Genomic DNA, 15,713 nt, shown 5'->3' on the forward strand with positions numbered 1-15,713 from the left:
GTTGCATTAATTAATATCTGCTTGTCTTTCATGCAGTGGCCGGTGACAAAGTGCTCCTATTTTTTCCAACATGTTATCCTATTGAAACTTCATTATGTTTTGGATGTTTATTGTGTTTTTGTTGGATACCTTTTTTTGCCTCAAGCCGTGCTCTTGTTCCACATTTGATCTTCCCCAAAGCAGATTCCAGTCATGTCTCATTTCAAACTGATTCCAGGTCAGGGCTTATGCACCTCTGTGCCCTGACTAGCAGGAGAGTCACTGACCTAAATCAGCTTTATTTATTGGGGGCAATGTGCATTTGGAAGCAGTGAACCATGTGAAGACAGGCATGTAGAGATATTAAAGGGACACCTGCTGGTGGATGGCGGTCACTGCATGCTGTTTTCCTCCACAGGCTGACTCCATTCATAAAGCTCTTCATTCAGGAGCAGCTGATTCATCAAAGCAGAATGGGTGGGTCACCTTTTCCACATTTGAATCGATACTGAGGGGGAAGCTCAGTTTAGTTACTTTGGCATAAAAAGTTGGGGGAAAAGGGGTCCAGATTGAAAAATACAAAAAATCTCCTTTAATTAGGATGTTAATTGGCTCTTGGTCTGCTCTCCATACTTACATTTAACTTTGTCAAACCTTTCATGCGTTTTCTCAGGCAGTAGTTTAAAAATCTTTGCGGTTTTGTCAACATGGCTGTTATCGTTTTTGAACCATCCAAGAGTCCAGATTTGACATTAGAATTGTTTATTTTAAGTTTTGTGTTTCTTGATATGTTTCTATATATATTTAAAAAAAAAATCTGGCTTTATTGATTCTGTTAACATCAGCATCTGTGCCTCCTTTTGTGTTCACAATGCTCCCAATGTAAACTTGTCTACTGTTTCCAAGTTTGTATCCATAATAAAGGCTGTTAATTTTTGGTGTTTATCTTAATTCATCTTCATTCTTTGACTTGCTTTCTTTGGCTTTTAGTCCTAGCTTTATTGATGTTGAAGTGAGCACAGGTGTTGTTGTTGTTGTTTGCATTTGTTGTTGTGTACTGGAGATACGGGCTATATCATCTGCAAAATCCAAGTATTCTGGTTGTTTCCACAATGTCTATTGGACATTGGACACCAGTTATTTTGTCTCTCTCATGTTACAATCTAGCAGGAGGACCAAGGGTTATAGCAAGCAGAAAAATAGATGGGTGTCTGTCTAAAAATATTAATTTATCCATTCATGAATGAATATATTATTAGGATTATATATCTTTATAGTAATATAGCGCACATAAATAAATCAATAATGGTGAAATCTGAGCGTCACCATCCACCTCTATTTTTATACTACTATCTATGCTTTAAAGACAGGGAATCTGTTTCAACTAAATCTATAACATTTAATCAATTTTAATAAAAAGAAAGAAAAACTTGTTAGTTCAGATACTAAAGATTTTTTTTTATCCAGATTTTATATTATTATTATTATTATTATTATTATTATTATTATTATTATTATTATTATTATTATTATTATTATTATTATTACTACTACTACTACATGAATTCAAAATATATTTGGGCTCGCAAACATATTCTAGATATATGCTGAAGAACAGTCAAAGTAAAAAGCAGAGGTATTATATTAAATAGGCTCATGCTGGGACTATTTTTGCGAGGTCCTGTCTGGGTCCTTCAGGCGCGCCGGACAGCTGTCAATTCTGCCTTCTGATTGGTCTGTTTCCCCGGCCCGTCCCCTACATTCATTTGACAAGCAAAATAGTAGCAGCAGGCTTATTTTGCTCGCAGGGGGAAAAGTCATCGTACGCTATCATCAATTGAATTGGCCATGGCTAACGCTAACGCTAACGCTAACGTTAACGCGACTGATGAGCGCTCGGAGCGGTCTGATGGAAAGATCGTGAAGATGGAGATGGACTACAGCTCAACAGTAGACCAGCGTCTGCCTGAGTGCGAGAAACTGGCTAAAGTGAGTGCAGTGTGTGAGGCCTGAGTCATGGTGTGTTGGGATGACTGTGCTAGCATCCAAGCTAGGTAGCTGTAGCACTAGCTACCTTGGTAACTAAAAACTTAACGTTCTTCTAACGTTATTTGACCGCAGATCATTCCTTAAAATGTTAAGGTTCTCCTCTCAAGTCCTTTTTACCCACGCTCCCTTTGCACCATTGATGTGGCGTGTCAATCAGCCTGTTGGCATCCTAGTAGCATTAGCTGGCTAGGCGACATTATTAGCTAGCATGCTAACGTTACTGCAGTGATTCTCAACCTTTTTCATGTCAAGGAGCGTTCATTTAGACCACGAACCCCCATTTGATGAGGTTTTGTCTCTTGGACCCAAACCTGAAAATACTTTGTATTGTTAGATATGATTTTGTCCAGAATTCGGTGACTGTATTGCATCTAGAGAGAACAGTGAAACTTAGCCCTATATGTTGCCCTGTTCTACGTTCTGTGATCCACTCTGAATCAGAATCAGATCAGTCTGAAGAAGGGTAGGGTGCTACGTTACCCACGGTGTTGCAATACAAAACCTAACTGGAGCCATTTGCAGTGTGCGAACTTTTTACCATTTTATTTGCATTCATCACTGTAAGTTCTGCACCTGCCCTACTAGGCTGGGATGTGCGTGTCTCCCTTCTACCTTTGGATCCACACTGAATCAGGGCCACACAGCAGAACCTACCCATCTCCGACGTCCGATCATAGATCCAAAGATATAATGATCTTCCTACAGAAGCCAGTAATATAGGCTGGGCGTTACAATGACATTCCTGCATGAAACAACCATTTAAACTTTAAATGGTTAAAGTTAAATTTTAAAGTGTGTCTGAATGTAGACCGGAACCTTGGGAGTTTGACTATTTCATGACATGTTTTGCTTCCCAGGTGCGCTGGATTTGATCACTGTGCAGCCGTATCCGTGTGTCTGCAATGTTGTTTGCTCGCCACCTGCAAGCAGTGCACCATGATAGTAAGAGATCAAACACACCTGACCCTGCTGTAAATTCGGCATAGGAATATCATTTTAATACGCCTATATTACTGGCTTCCTATACGGAGATTATTATATCTTTGGATCTGCGATTGGATGTCGGAGACGGGTAGGAGAGCTTAAACGCTCAACCCCCAATTTCCTTATGGAACGCTGTGTGACCCTGATTCAGAACGGAGAACAGGGGAACATATGGGGCTAAGTGAAACTTTACGCTGCTAGCCGGGCGCTTCTCGCTCATACTGAGCGTTAGCGCCCGGGGACCCACGACACATTTCCAATCAAACCGCCGCGGCGCTCTCGCGTCTAAGTCTTAAAAGCAGCCCTTACCTGAGCCAGAAAGTTGAAGTGAAGACGCTATCCGATGCCCAACATCCTCTTCTTTTAAATAAATATAGTTGCCGCTTTCAAATTGTTGCATAAAATCCACTTTTCTGTCTTTGAAAAACCAAAAATCATTAATCTGCAACCCGGACATACGACTCACTGTTTACTCACACTTCCGGTTGCTCCAGATGAATGATTTTTGTTTTTTAACACTAAACAGTCATTCTCTAATTGCGTTAACTTCTTGTGAATGCAATAATGGTGAAGGTTAACAATTCATCCATTTGCTTGGGATCCCCTCAAAGACCCCCCGGTGGTCCCCAAACCCCACGTTGAGAACCACTGCACTGTTGTACTGTGTGTCCAGAAGAGCTCTGTAGCTCTAGACTGTCTGTCTAGTCTGTCCCGTGCCTCCAGTATCAGGTCATCCTGCCGCCAGCTTCTTTGAGCTCCACTCGTTTTTCCAAGAGCTTCTTCCCAAGCGCAGTGCGTCATCTAAACAATCACAATTCCAAATGTTAGATCTATACACCTGTCTAGAATTCCTACACCATGCTTTTTGTCTTTGTTGTTTTTCGTTTGTATAAGATGTTTTATACTGCTATATATCCACGAAACACTGCTTCCATAGAGGCACTTTATTTTTTGCACTTTAAATTCATGCACTTTAAAATCTGAGCCAGATGATTCAGGCCTACAGTATATCCACAAGTGTATTTGTCCCCTTTTCTTTTTTCTTTTATTCTTTTACTCTTTTATATTGTTTTTACATATTGTCGGTGTGATTTGTTCTGTTAATGTATGTTTATGAGCTCCTTGCACCCCAATTCCAATGTAGTTTCTACTGCAAATGGCAAATAAACTGACTGAATGTTCAGTAACATTTGTCATGTTATTCTGAGACAACGATGTACAGTACACTATTAAAATGAAGATGTAACTTACTATGTATTTGTGTCTCTTGCAGGAGGGCAAGCTGCAGGAGGCTGTTGATGGCTTGCTGTCACTGGAGAAGCAAACCAGAACGGTCGGTGACTGAGCATCACAGAGTAAAACACACTGATGCTGAGAAATGAAATAATCATTGTCTGAATGTGTGTCGGTGACGATGTATACAAGGACTGCAATAATCCAACTATCTAAATAAGACAATATTTCAATGATGGTGTTTACATGTTTGCTTATAGAGAGCCAAAGTCCCTCGCCTCCCGGTCTATGTGAACCAGCCACACACACACACAAAAGATAATGGTGGTGAAAGGCGAGAGACAATCATTTTTTGATCCCGTTTGAATTGTGCCATGATGAGGTACACATATGTTCGTCAATTTAAAAGATAACTTTGCAAGTCAAGAAAGTCGCAGTTTACCTACAAATCACACATGTTCATCCAAGATTCATAACTTTGAAGCTCTCCCAGATTAACATGTTTTTTGTGGGGTTTTTTTGTTAAGCACCCCTCACACCAGGCATCTTATTTCTAGATTTGTGTGTCTGTTTGACAGCCGCATCAGGGCCCCCATTGGAGGAACTTGGTGTTAATTTATCTGAAACTATGTGGGACAGGAGTCTGTCTGTGGTCCAACTCTGCTCAGTTAATCGCAGAGACCAGCTGATCCAATTTAAAGTCGCTCACCATCTTCATTATTCCAAGACATAGGTTGCATAAGATCTTCCCTTCTGTCTCACCACTATGTGATAGGTGTAGGGTGTCAGAGTGTGTGTGTGTGTGTGTGCGTGCGTGCGCGCGCGTGCGTGTGCTTGCATATGTATTTGAGGGTCTCCGTATTGAAGTGTGTTTTTGACTTCTCTGCCTCCCCCCTATCCAGGCGTCAGACATGGTGTCCACCTCCAGAATCCTGGTGGCTGTGGTCCAGATGTGTTATGAAGCCAAGGACTGGGACGCCCTGAACGAAAACATCATGCTGCTGTCCAAACGGAGGAGTCAACTCAAACAGGTCAGTCAGCTCGACCTACTTCTCATGGGACCCACAGTTTCAAAATAATCCTTTGACCTAAAGGCCGAGCCCCAGACAGAAAGAGCATAAAAAAGAACTGCCAATGTTGTTCATACTATATTCCAGTTTCAGATAGATGGAGAGCTGGTTGATTCAGATAGAGGGAGAGCTGGTTGATTCAGATAGAGGGAGAGCTGGTTGATTCAGATAGATGGTTAAAAAGCAGTAAAGGTTCTCTTTGAATGCCTGAAGCTCATTTGTTTTGTGTCCTGTGTCTTGTCAGGCTGTTGCCAAGATGGTGCAGGAATGTTACAAGTACGTGGACGCTACCACTGACCTGACCATCAAGCTGAGACTCATCGACACACTTCGCACTGTGACGGCTGGCAAGGTCTGAGATGACTTGATGTGTTTGTTTATGACAGTATTAGCCTGCCAGTAGAATTGAACATGTATGTGGATGACGCACAATAAATGCTTGAGACCATGGTAACATCTTTGTATCCCTGCTATCCCATAATACTCCAGTGCTATCCCATAATACTCCAGTGCTGAATACGTTTCCCCCTCTCAGATCTATGTAGAGATCGAGCGGGCCAGGCTCACCAAGACCTTGGCCAATATCAAGGAGCAGCACGGAGAGGTGAAAGAGGCAGCCGCCATCCTCCAGGAGCTGCAGGTAACAGAGTGCTAGCTTCTCACAGGAGCTGCAGGTAACAGAGTGCTAGCTTCTCTCCTCCAGGAGCTGCAGGTAACAGAGTGCTAGCTTCTCTCCCCCAGGAGCTGCAGGTAACAGAGTGCTAGCTTCTCTCCTCCAGGAGCTGCAGGTAACAGAGTGCTAGCTTCTCACAGGAGCTGCAGGTAACAGAGTGCTAGCTTCTCTCCTCCAGGAGCTGCAGGTAACAGAGTGCTAGCTTCTCTCCTCCAGGAGCTGCAGGTAACAGAGTGCTAGCTTCTCTCCTCCAGGAGCTGCAGGTAACAGAGTGCTAGCTTCTCTCCTCCAGGAGCTGCAGGTAACAGAGTGCTAGCTTCTCACAGGAGCTGCAGGTAACAGAGTGCTAGCTTCTCTCCTCCAGGAGCTGCAGGTAACAGAGTGCTAGCTTCTCTCCTCCAGGAGCTGCAGGTAACAGAGTGCTAGCTTCTCTCCTCCAGGAGCTGCAGGTAACAGAGTGCTAGCTTCTCTCCTCCAGGAGCTGCAGGTAACAGAGTGCTAGCTTCTCACAGGAGCTGCAGGTAACAGAGTGCTAGCTTCTCTCCTCCAGGAGCTGCAGGTAACAGAGTGCTAGCTTCTCTCCTCCAGGAGCTGCAGGTAACAGAGTGCTAGCTTCTCACAGGAGCTGCAGGTAACAGAGTGCTAGCTTCTCACAGGAGCTGCAGGTAACAGAGTGCTAGCTTCTCACAGGAGCTGCAGGTAACAGAGTGCTAGCTTCTCTCCTCCAGGAGCTGCAGGTAACAGAGTGCTAGCTTCTCACTAGTTTCATCCCTTTAGTAATAAGATGATTATGTGGAGCAGGGTAGGAAATAAACCTTTTTAAACGGGGGCTATTTTTGCCCCTGTGAAATATATTTCGGGGGCATTTTGGATAATTTCCAGGGCAATTTTATCAAATGTTGGGAAATACCTTAGTTGCACCTATGTAGCATGACAGACCAATCAATGACTCTTATCCAAACATATCTTATTTCTAAAAGTTCATAAACGATCACAGTTAAAGATTCTCATTTCCTCATTTGATTATCTGGCACGTTATTAATGTACTTGGCAAAAACATGAGTGAACTAGCTGGCCAGCTAGCTTGTGCTGCCTGTCACTGAGCTAAATAACGCTAGTAGGAGGAGGGGCGGGGGTTGTACGGATGCCTAGCTGGCCATTTTTGAGTCACACTTTGCAAATACAGAATAATGTTAAAATACAGAAAGTATTAAACGTATTATTTTATGGGGGCATTTAACACATTCACTGCCAGCCTTTTTTTTTTTACTGTAGGTAGGTTCTGCCAGAGGGTTTTTTTGAGGATTCTGGCTCATTTTACAAGAGCCGAGGATTATTTTCTGCTTGGACTTTGTGAACACAAAGTTCACAAAAGTACTAATAGAATGTGTGCTTTCTCTGTCTAAAAGAGTTAGTAGTTATGTAGATATTAGCCGTTGAGTACAGCATGGTTTCAGCGTCTGAGAGTGAAAGCTGAGATAATCGCAGTTTTGTGAAATTCAATCAAACAGGCAGAACAGTCACTTTAACCATTTATTTTTGGCATCAGTGAGATATCAGACATCTAAACAATATAGTTCTGAACGCCCTCTCCTTCAAACTCCTCCCTCCGTGGGCGTGTCTGGTGGCTTTCAGCAGCGTTCGTCACAAGCGAGTGTTCTGCTGCTGCTGCTGCTGCTGCGAGTTTGAGCAGCCTCCCTCCCTGGTAGCGAGTGTGGATAGGGCTCACTTGTTTCTTGGGTTTGAGAGCTTTGATGAAGCTTTGTGCGATTCTAGGCTTTATGCTGCGTGTTTCAAAGTGTGTTTTCCACCCAGTCTATTTTTGGAATCCCCCACCGCCAGCTCCCAGCGCGATAATGCGCGAAAGTGAAAGCGTTTTCGCCAATCCATTTTACAGTAGAGAATGGTTTCCTCGCGCGTTACCCTACAGTTTTGGCTCTGCTTTTCCTAGTGTGGAGAGCACTGTCGCCACTTAGTGGGTCCGTGGAATGGGTTGTACACGTTCGCTGACTCCAATATTTTTATAGGAGACGTGGGGAGCGTTGATCCACGTCCCACCGTCAAAAAAAAAAAAAAAAAAATTTAAGCCGAGATAACTCGTCATTGGCAGTGAACCGTTGGATTCTGTAAGCCGAGATATCTCGTCAATGGCAGTGAACGTGTTAAAAGCGCCCGTCACCCCAATTCCAAGGGCAATTCTAGATTTTTTTAGGGGCCCGCTAATTTCCTACCCTGCTGTGGAGTAGTTCTGATTACTACAGCAACATGAAATATAGCTAATATCATGATTATTAATTTGTCTGTCCCACAATATGTGTCACTTTTTTTTTTATTGCAATGCATTGATTTTCGATATCATCCCACCCCTAATCCCTACAAAATGGCACATATTTGCAGAGGTTGGAAAGAAGTAGATGTTTGGGGCATGTTGAGATTTTTGCCTGTTCACACAGTTATGTAAACTTGCACGTAAAACGGCATCGCTGTGGCCGGCACAAAAATTCAACCAGAGAAAAAAACAGATCCCCACATTGCCAAATTTATAGATATATAGATCAAAAACCAAGAAACATATTCTGGAAGTCTAATGGCCTGTTGGGTGACATGTGCTTTCCTTCCGGCCCCCCCAGGTGGAGACATATGGCTCCATGGAGAAGAAGGAGAAGGTGGAGTTCATCTTAGAGCAGATGAGGCTGTGCATCGCCGTCAAGGATTACATTCGCACCCAGATCATCAGCAAGAAGATCAACACAAAGTTCTTCCAGGAGACCGGCACTGAGGTAAGAGAGAGAGGACTATAGAAGTCTGCAATACTTACCCGTTATGTCTTCTTATTGGACTGACATGGTGTTTTTGTGATGTCATCAGTGATGTCACTTGAGCAATTTTCTTCTTCTTTTTAGTTAAAATTGGTTAAGTGGTGTCTGTATGTCTGCGCCGCTTGCTTCAGCACCTGGGTGTCATTTGTCGGGTGCCGGGAGCCCAAAAGGCTGATGATGTAATGCAACACTGCTCCTTTGCCTTTGGTCTGTCAGGAGTCCAAGCTGAAGTACTACAACCTGATGATCCAAGTGGACCAGCACGAGGGCTCCTACCTGTCCATCTGCAAACACTACCGGGCCATCTACGACACCCCCTGCATCCTGGAGGACAGCACCAAGTGGCAACAGGTAAGCTGTCTCCGTCTGTCCATTTCAATTCAAGGTGCCTTATTGGCATAAAAGACAAAAGTACATGCTAGTAGCATGGTCAACAAATTCAAATGATAGTAATCAAACTTGGATAATAGATATGTCAACAAATATAAATCAATAAATAAATACAGTCAAACTAAAGTAAATGAGTCAATCAATTTCTACACTATAGACGGTTTTAACTTGACAACAAAAACATTCTAAATTGAACCCCCGCTCACTTTGCAGTGTTTGCTATGGACATAAAAGAAAAAAAACATTCAAGTGCAGGACTGACCATTCCATGCAAACCGTCTATAGTATAGACGGTTTGATGGAATGGTCAGTCCTGCACTTGAATGTTTTTTTGTATAGACTCTATACAGCTGAGCGGCGAAAACAAAAGTAACGATGTCGAGTGAATATTTCTGCAGTTTGCCGAATGCTGAGAAAAAGGAAGTGCTGTGGGGTTGCACTCTGGTGAAAACCATCTATAAGTGTCAAGTGTGTCTCCTGTCTTAGAGGCCGTTCACACTATACGCTGAAGCAACACCAAAGCCACGCAGTTTCAATTCAGTGTCCCTGTTAACAGGCGAGTCCGTTCACACCGGCCGCACCATGCCACGCCAACGCCACGCCACGCCGAACCCGTAGATTCAGCTTCTGTTCTATTTTCCAAGCGTGCTGCGCGCTGATCCCAAGCTGTCAGCTCCGAGCCCAGCGCTGAGGAAAAGAGACTGCTCCTGGTGTGACCTGGTTAAGCGCCAGATCAGCTAGAGCCTGCTTCACTTCACTTCTGCATGGCTTTGGCTCGTATGGTGTGTTTGGCCACTTAGACAGAGATATATTTGGCTGCAGGGCGCACTCCATTTTCTCTCCTATTGGAGGTTTTCATTTGATGGCAGGTTTTCAGAATCTGTGCATATTGTTTTGAATTTGTGGTGGTAGAGATTAGGGATGTTCATTTTGAAAAATTTCCATAATCGAAAATCGGGAAAATTAACTATCAATTATCGATTATCGATCATATTAATAATCATATATATATATATATTTTTTTTTATTTTTTTTTATTTTTACAAAATCAATGCCTATGGCAGAAAATACGAAAGACAACGTGTTCTCCTCAATGAACTCTTTATTTCAATGTGTCTCCTCTCCAACACTGCTGTCCCCGGCGCATGCTGGTGTGAATTCCCCATGTTTAAAACAGTTTTGTTTGCACAAAGGCCCGTGCCCAGCCAGAAAACTAGAGACTATATGAAGCTCCACCTCACGTTAGTCGGCTGTGCAATGGAGTGGGGTGAGGAGGAACGAATTCCACCCAAACCTAGTCCGCCAAAAAAATTTTTTTTTAATTAATAATAACAATAATCAATAAAAATTCCACATGATCGATTCAATTCCTTAACGATCAATTATCGATTTTCGATAATTGATGAACATCCCTAGTAGAGATCTCTTGATTCCTACTGAGTTTGTGAGCAGAGTGAACACAGCCACTCCTCTCTGGCTTGCCAGGTCTGTACAGCCAGGCTGTCTTCACGGAGTCTGTATCTTATCAAGGATTTTCCCGGTTCTCCTCTCTGTCTCTCTCGCTGTCTTTGTCTCTCACCTTATATCTGTCTAGAAAATCTGTTTTTGATCACACATGATCAGTGTACAGTGAAACGATGCAGACAGAATAGTTTGCTACCAGGACAATAAGCAAATCAATCTGTTTGTGGCTCTTAACTCTATCCATTGTGATTGGAGTAGGACTGAGTTTGAAGAAAAGTCACACGTACCTTTTTGTGTTGCAGGCCCTGAAGAGTGTCGTGCTGTACGTGATCCTCGCACCCTACGACAATGAGCAGTCGGACCTCGTGCACAGAATCAACACAGACAAGAAACTGGAAGAAATCCCCAAATACAAGTAAACATAAATACCTCTTCTCTCCACTAATGCCACAGTCAGTATATGGACTAAATCCAAGACATCATAAGACATCGTGTGACTGCAAAGTTCGTCTAGAATAGTATATCTCTGTTTTACTTTCCATGATTAATAATAGACGTTGTGTAAACGTTGAGCTAATGTGGGATTTACAGCAACATATCATTGGTTTTAGGCCCTGCTAAACTGTCATTTATGTACCACTTAATGGTCAAACTTAAATGATTTATTTAAAGTGCAATAATAAATCCATCCATCGTCATCTCCATAACTCAGTCTGAACTGAACTCTGAAAATAATTCACACTGCAATTCTGTCTATAGACCTTATTCGCTAACCCCGGACGGCGCCATATTGTTGACATACATCTGCATCCGACTTTTTGCTTTTTGTGTCAATCTCTTTCTTTCATTTGATTTCCTCTTTTTTTATCTTTTCTTCCCAGGGACCTCCTCAAGCAGTTCACCACTATGGAGCTGATGCGCTGGGCCTCCCTGGTGGAGGACTACGGGAAGGAGCTGAGGGAAGGCTCTCCAGACAGCCCTGCCACAGACGTCTTCTCCTCCTCAGAGGAGGGCGAGAAGAGGTGGAAGGACCTGAAGAACAGGGTGGTGGAGCATGTAAGTCTCAGCAGTCTTAATGGGGTTTCATGGTCAAAATGATGGAAACTGGTCAAAGTCAAGCTTGGCTTCTTGGAGATGTAGTTTGAATTCATTGTGTTGCCCCAACCAAAGATTTTCCTGGTCGACTACTGGTTGTTAGTTGAAGCCATTTGTCGACTAATCGTCGTACGTTTATGATATTAATGTAATTATTCAAATCATTGTTGTTTTTTTACTCGCCTAAGTGACGGGTGCTCGTGGTCATGGGAGGCTCTGTCTCCGGCTTGGCTGCTGGAAGGCAGCGGCGCAGCAGCCACAGTGTGGACAGACACTAACGTTCCATGTCCTGCATGGGTCCCTGCACGGGACCTGTTAATATAACACCTGTCACCTGTGATTAAACACACAGGCTACATACAGTCACTCACAACAGTTTATTAGCCGCTGAGAGGCTAACGGGAGGCTAGCGTTATACACAGGCTACATACAGTCACTCACAACTGTTTATTAGCCGCTGAGAGGCTAACGGGAGGCTAACATTATACACAGGCTACATACAGTCACTCACAACTGTTTATTAGCCGCTGAGAGGCTAACGGGTGGCTAGCGTTATACACAGGTGACATACAGTCACTCACAACAGTTTATTAGCCGCTGAGAGGCTAACGGGTGGCTAGCGTTATACACAGGTGACATACAGTCACTCACAACAGTTTATTAGCCACTGAGAGGCTAGCGTTATACACAGACTACATACAGTCACTCACAACAGTTTATTAGCCGCTGAGAGGCTAACGAGAGGCCAACATTATCTTTCCGACTTGTTTGCACCGGGTTTGCACAAATAGAGAGAGACATGCACATCCAATCCCAAATAGGGGCATGTGCTGAGCTGAACTGGATCAGTCCACACTGAGGTGTGCTGAGCTGAACTGGATCAGTGCACACTGAGGTGTGCTGAGCTGAACTGGATCAGTGCACACTGAGGTGTGCTGAGCTGAACTGGATCAGTGCACACTGAGGTGTGCTGAGCTGAACTGGATCAGTGCACACTGAGGTGTGCTGAGCTGAACTGGATCAGTCCACACTGAGGTGTGCTGAGCTGAACTGGATCAGTGCACACTGAGGTGTGCTGAGCTGAACTGGATCAGTGCACACTGAGGTGTGCTGAGCTGAACTGGATCAGTCCACACTGAGGTGTGCTGAGCTGAACTGGATCAGTGCACACTGAGGTGTGCTGAGCTGAACTGGATCAGTGCACACTGAGGTGTGCTGAGCTGAACTGGATCAGTCCACACTGAGGTGTGCTGAGCTGAACTGGATCAGTGCACACTGAGGTGTGCTGAGCTGAACTGGATCAGTGCACACTGAGGTGTGCTGAGCTGAACTGGATCAGTCCACACTGAGGTGTGCTGAGCTGAACTGGATCAGTGCACACTGAGGTGTGCTGAGCTGAACTGGATCAGTGCACACTGAGGTTTGCCAGCAGGTTTTATTCTTTTGTTACATTTACAGTCACACCAATACGCCCATCAATGTTTCCTGTCTCTACCTGCACAATCTTTTCTCCACTTATTTTCCTTTTGTTTGTTTTTGATTTTAATATGTGCAAATAAACTCTAAGCCTGTCTATGTGATTATGAGAGTAGATCAGAAGACATGAATCATGTAAATATCTCTGAATGTTACCGTAGCCAAAGTATCCCAATCACACCAAGTATTACCACTGCAATTTAGACGTGGCCTATGATTCAAGGCTCATTATTGGATAGTTATATGCAGTAGATTTTGCAAAACACCACACTGTGAATAAACCTATTGGAGGTTTCACAATTAGCGTCACTTGTCCAACATGCATTGTGTTCTTTGGGTCGTTACATTGAAGTGTTCTTTGGCTCGTTACATGGTTTGGGTCGTTAACATTGAAGTGTTCTTTGGCTCGTTACATGGGAGCAACAGAGCTGTAATTTTAAAGGATAATGCTGCTTGAAGCCTAGAGCAGAAAGCAGAAAGAGTCTGTCAATAATTGCGATAGGTTGAGGCCACGTCTCGTCATAGACGCTGGTTTAGCTGGCTCAGCCTGGCTGGGGGCGGGGTCAGGGTGGGGTAAAACCCCTGTTCTATCCATTCAGCAAAGTTAGAATTTAGCTGATAGCCCAGCCCAGGCAGACAGGATGGGGGATTTAACCACCGCAGTAAACGCACATCTGAGCAGACGTCTTGTGTTCTGCTCTAGAACCCCCAAACCTGTAGTTTAGAGCCGCAGCACCATAAACGTCCAAATGACTGCATGTCATAATTGGATTATTGTGTGCATGTAAACAACAGTGGTTAATGGCACACCAGCCACCAGCATATGATTTGGGAATATCATTGAGGGTGGCTTGCCTGAGAAAGTGGCAGTTAGAATAAACGCATTGGCCAGGCTTCATTCAGCTCTTCCCAGCACTCCTAACGGAAGAGTTGATTCAGTCGATATTCATAGGTTCATTCAATATTGGTGGATTTCACACCGTTGATATTGTTTTTTTGTAGCTGTTGTTTTCACCTTGAATAATTCATGCAAATATTCTACCGCCGAGATGCACATTAATGACGTTCTCCCCTTTGCCCCGCCCCCTCCCTAGAACATCAGAATAATGGCCAAATATTACACCAGAATCACAATGAAGAGGATGGCTGGACTCCTTGACCTCTCCATTGACGTAAGCACGGTGCCACTGCTCTCTGACTGAACGGCAGGTTTTGCCAGATACTGCACAGGGGATCAATTGCTGAACAGATAGTTTTTGTCAGTGGGTATTATTTCAGATTGATGTAGTATTATTTTATTTTATTTACAATATTATGTATTGGTTTTATATTCTTTTGTAACATACAAGTGAGACAAAGATGATAATCAGACAATTAACATAAAATAAAAATAAAACAAGTAAAAATTAAAAGATACATAAGACAACATTGATACATTATCATCTGATCCAACCGTGCCCATAGGCATCTGTCAATACATCGAGCTGCGTCACATCAAAGTAGCTTTACATTGTCACAGTGTTTGTCCAAAGATGTAGTATTTTTAGTTCAGGATGTATATTGATGTAGACCGGTCAGTTGAATGTACTGGTTTGGGTCATTATTGGTCATTGATAATACATGTTTTTGTGGCGAGTCAAGACAGGAAAAGCCACCCTAAAAACATACATTTATCATCACAAAGTAACTCCTGGAATGCATTGAACAGCACAAATGGATGATGTATAACAGTGTAAGTGGATTGAAGGGTGCATTTATTTAGTTTGTTTTAAAGTTTTGGATTGTGAGGTAAAGCCACTGATGCCCTAACCTCCTCCCTCCCCGTCAGGAATCGGAGGCGTTCCTCTCCAACCTGGTGGTGAACAAGACCATCTACGCCAAGGTGGACCGGATGGCGGGCATCATCAACTTCCAGCGGCCCAAAGACCCCAATGACCTGTTGAACGACTGGTCCCATAAGCTCAACTCACTCATGTCTCTGGTCAACAAGACCACGCACCTCATCGCCAAGGAGGAGATGATCCACAACCTGCAGTGAAGCAACACCACAACACCAGTGCATCGTTTTGTCTTTGTTTTGTTCCCCCCAATCCAGTTTGAGTGTTTTTCAATACGCAGTATATTGGTGGACTGTGAACACAGCTTCATTTAATCGGGGCGTGCATTCAGCACCCTCGTTTAGTTTGTTCGTTTTTACTGTCCAGTCAGAGTTGAAACGTTCACAGTAAACAACACAAGCACCTGAGACTGTGGTTAAAGACTGGATGACCACCTCCCATTTTTCACAGTTTCCCAAATAGCCGTTCAATGGATAGTTGATCATTTACATGACGGGCTCTATTAAAACATTGCCGAAAGCTCTTTTTTTAATGTATACTTTGCAATGTAAACAATAAACTCCTCACGTGATCACATCATCCATGGTATTGTGAGTGCAGTCGGGTGAGATTTTGGTTTTAATTAAAGTCTTTCAAAATAAGA

The 15,713-nt window shown here is 43.4% G+C and overlaps 1 protein-coding gene across 1 annotated transcript; it reads left to right on the plus strand.

Annotated features, from left to right (window-relative positions):
* The first annotated feature begins 1,772 nt into the window (after window positions 1–1,772).
* On the plus strand, window positions 1,773–15,713 carry LOC310793751 (26S proteasome non-ATPase regulatory subunit 12). Its single transcript, XM_083655636.1, has 11 exons — window positions 1,773–1,968; window positions 4,286–4,345; window positions 5,148–5,276; window positions 5,560–5,667; window positions 5,851–5,955; window positions 8,619–8,768; window positions 9,024–9,158; window positions 10,964–11,076; window positions 11,543–11,717; window positions 14,327–14,404; window positions 15,061–15,713. Exons 1-11 carry the CDS (start codon window positions 1,828–1,830, stop codon window positions 15,268–15,270), a joined length of 1,404 nt encoding a protein of 467 aa, XP_083511762.1. The 5' UTR covers window positions 1,773–1,827; the 3' UTR covers window positions 15,271–15,713.

The sequence above is a fragment of the Poromitra crassiceps genome, assembly GCF_964638095.1.
Source record: "Poromitra crassiceps genome assembly, chromosome: 19".
NCBI classification, from domain to species: Eukaryota; Metazoa; Chordata; class Actinopteri; order Beryciformes; family Melamphaidae; genus Poromitra; species Poromitra crassiceps.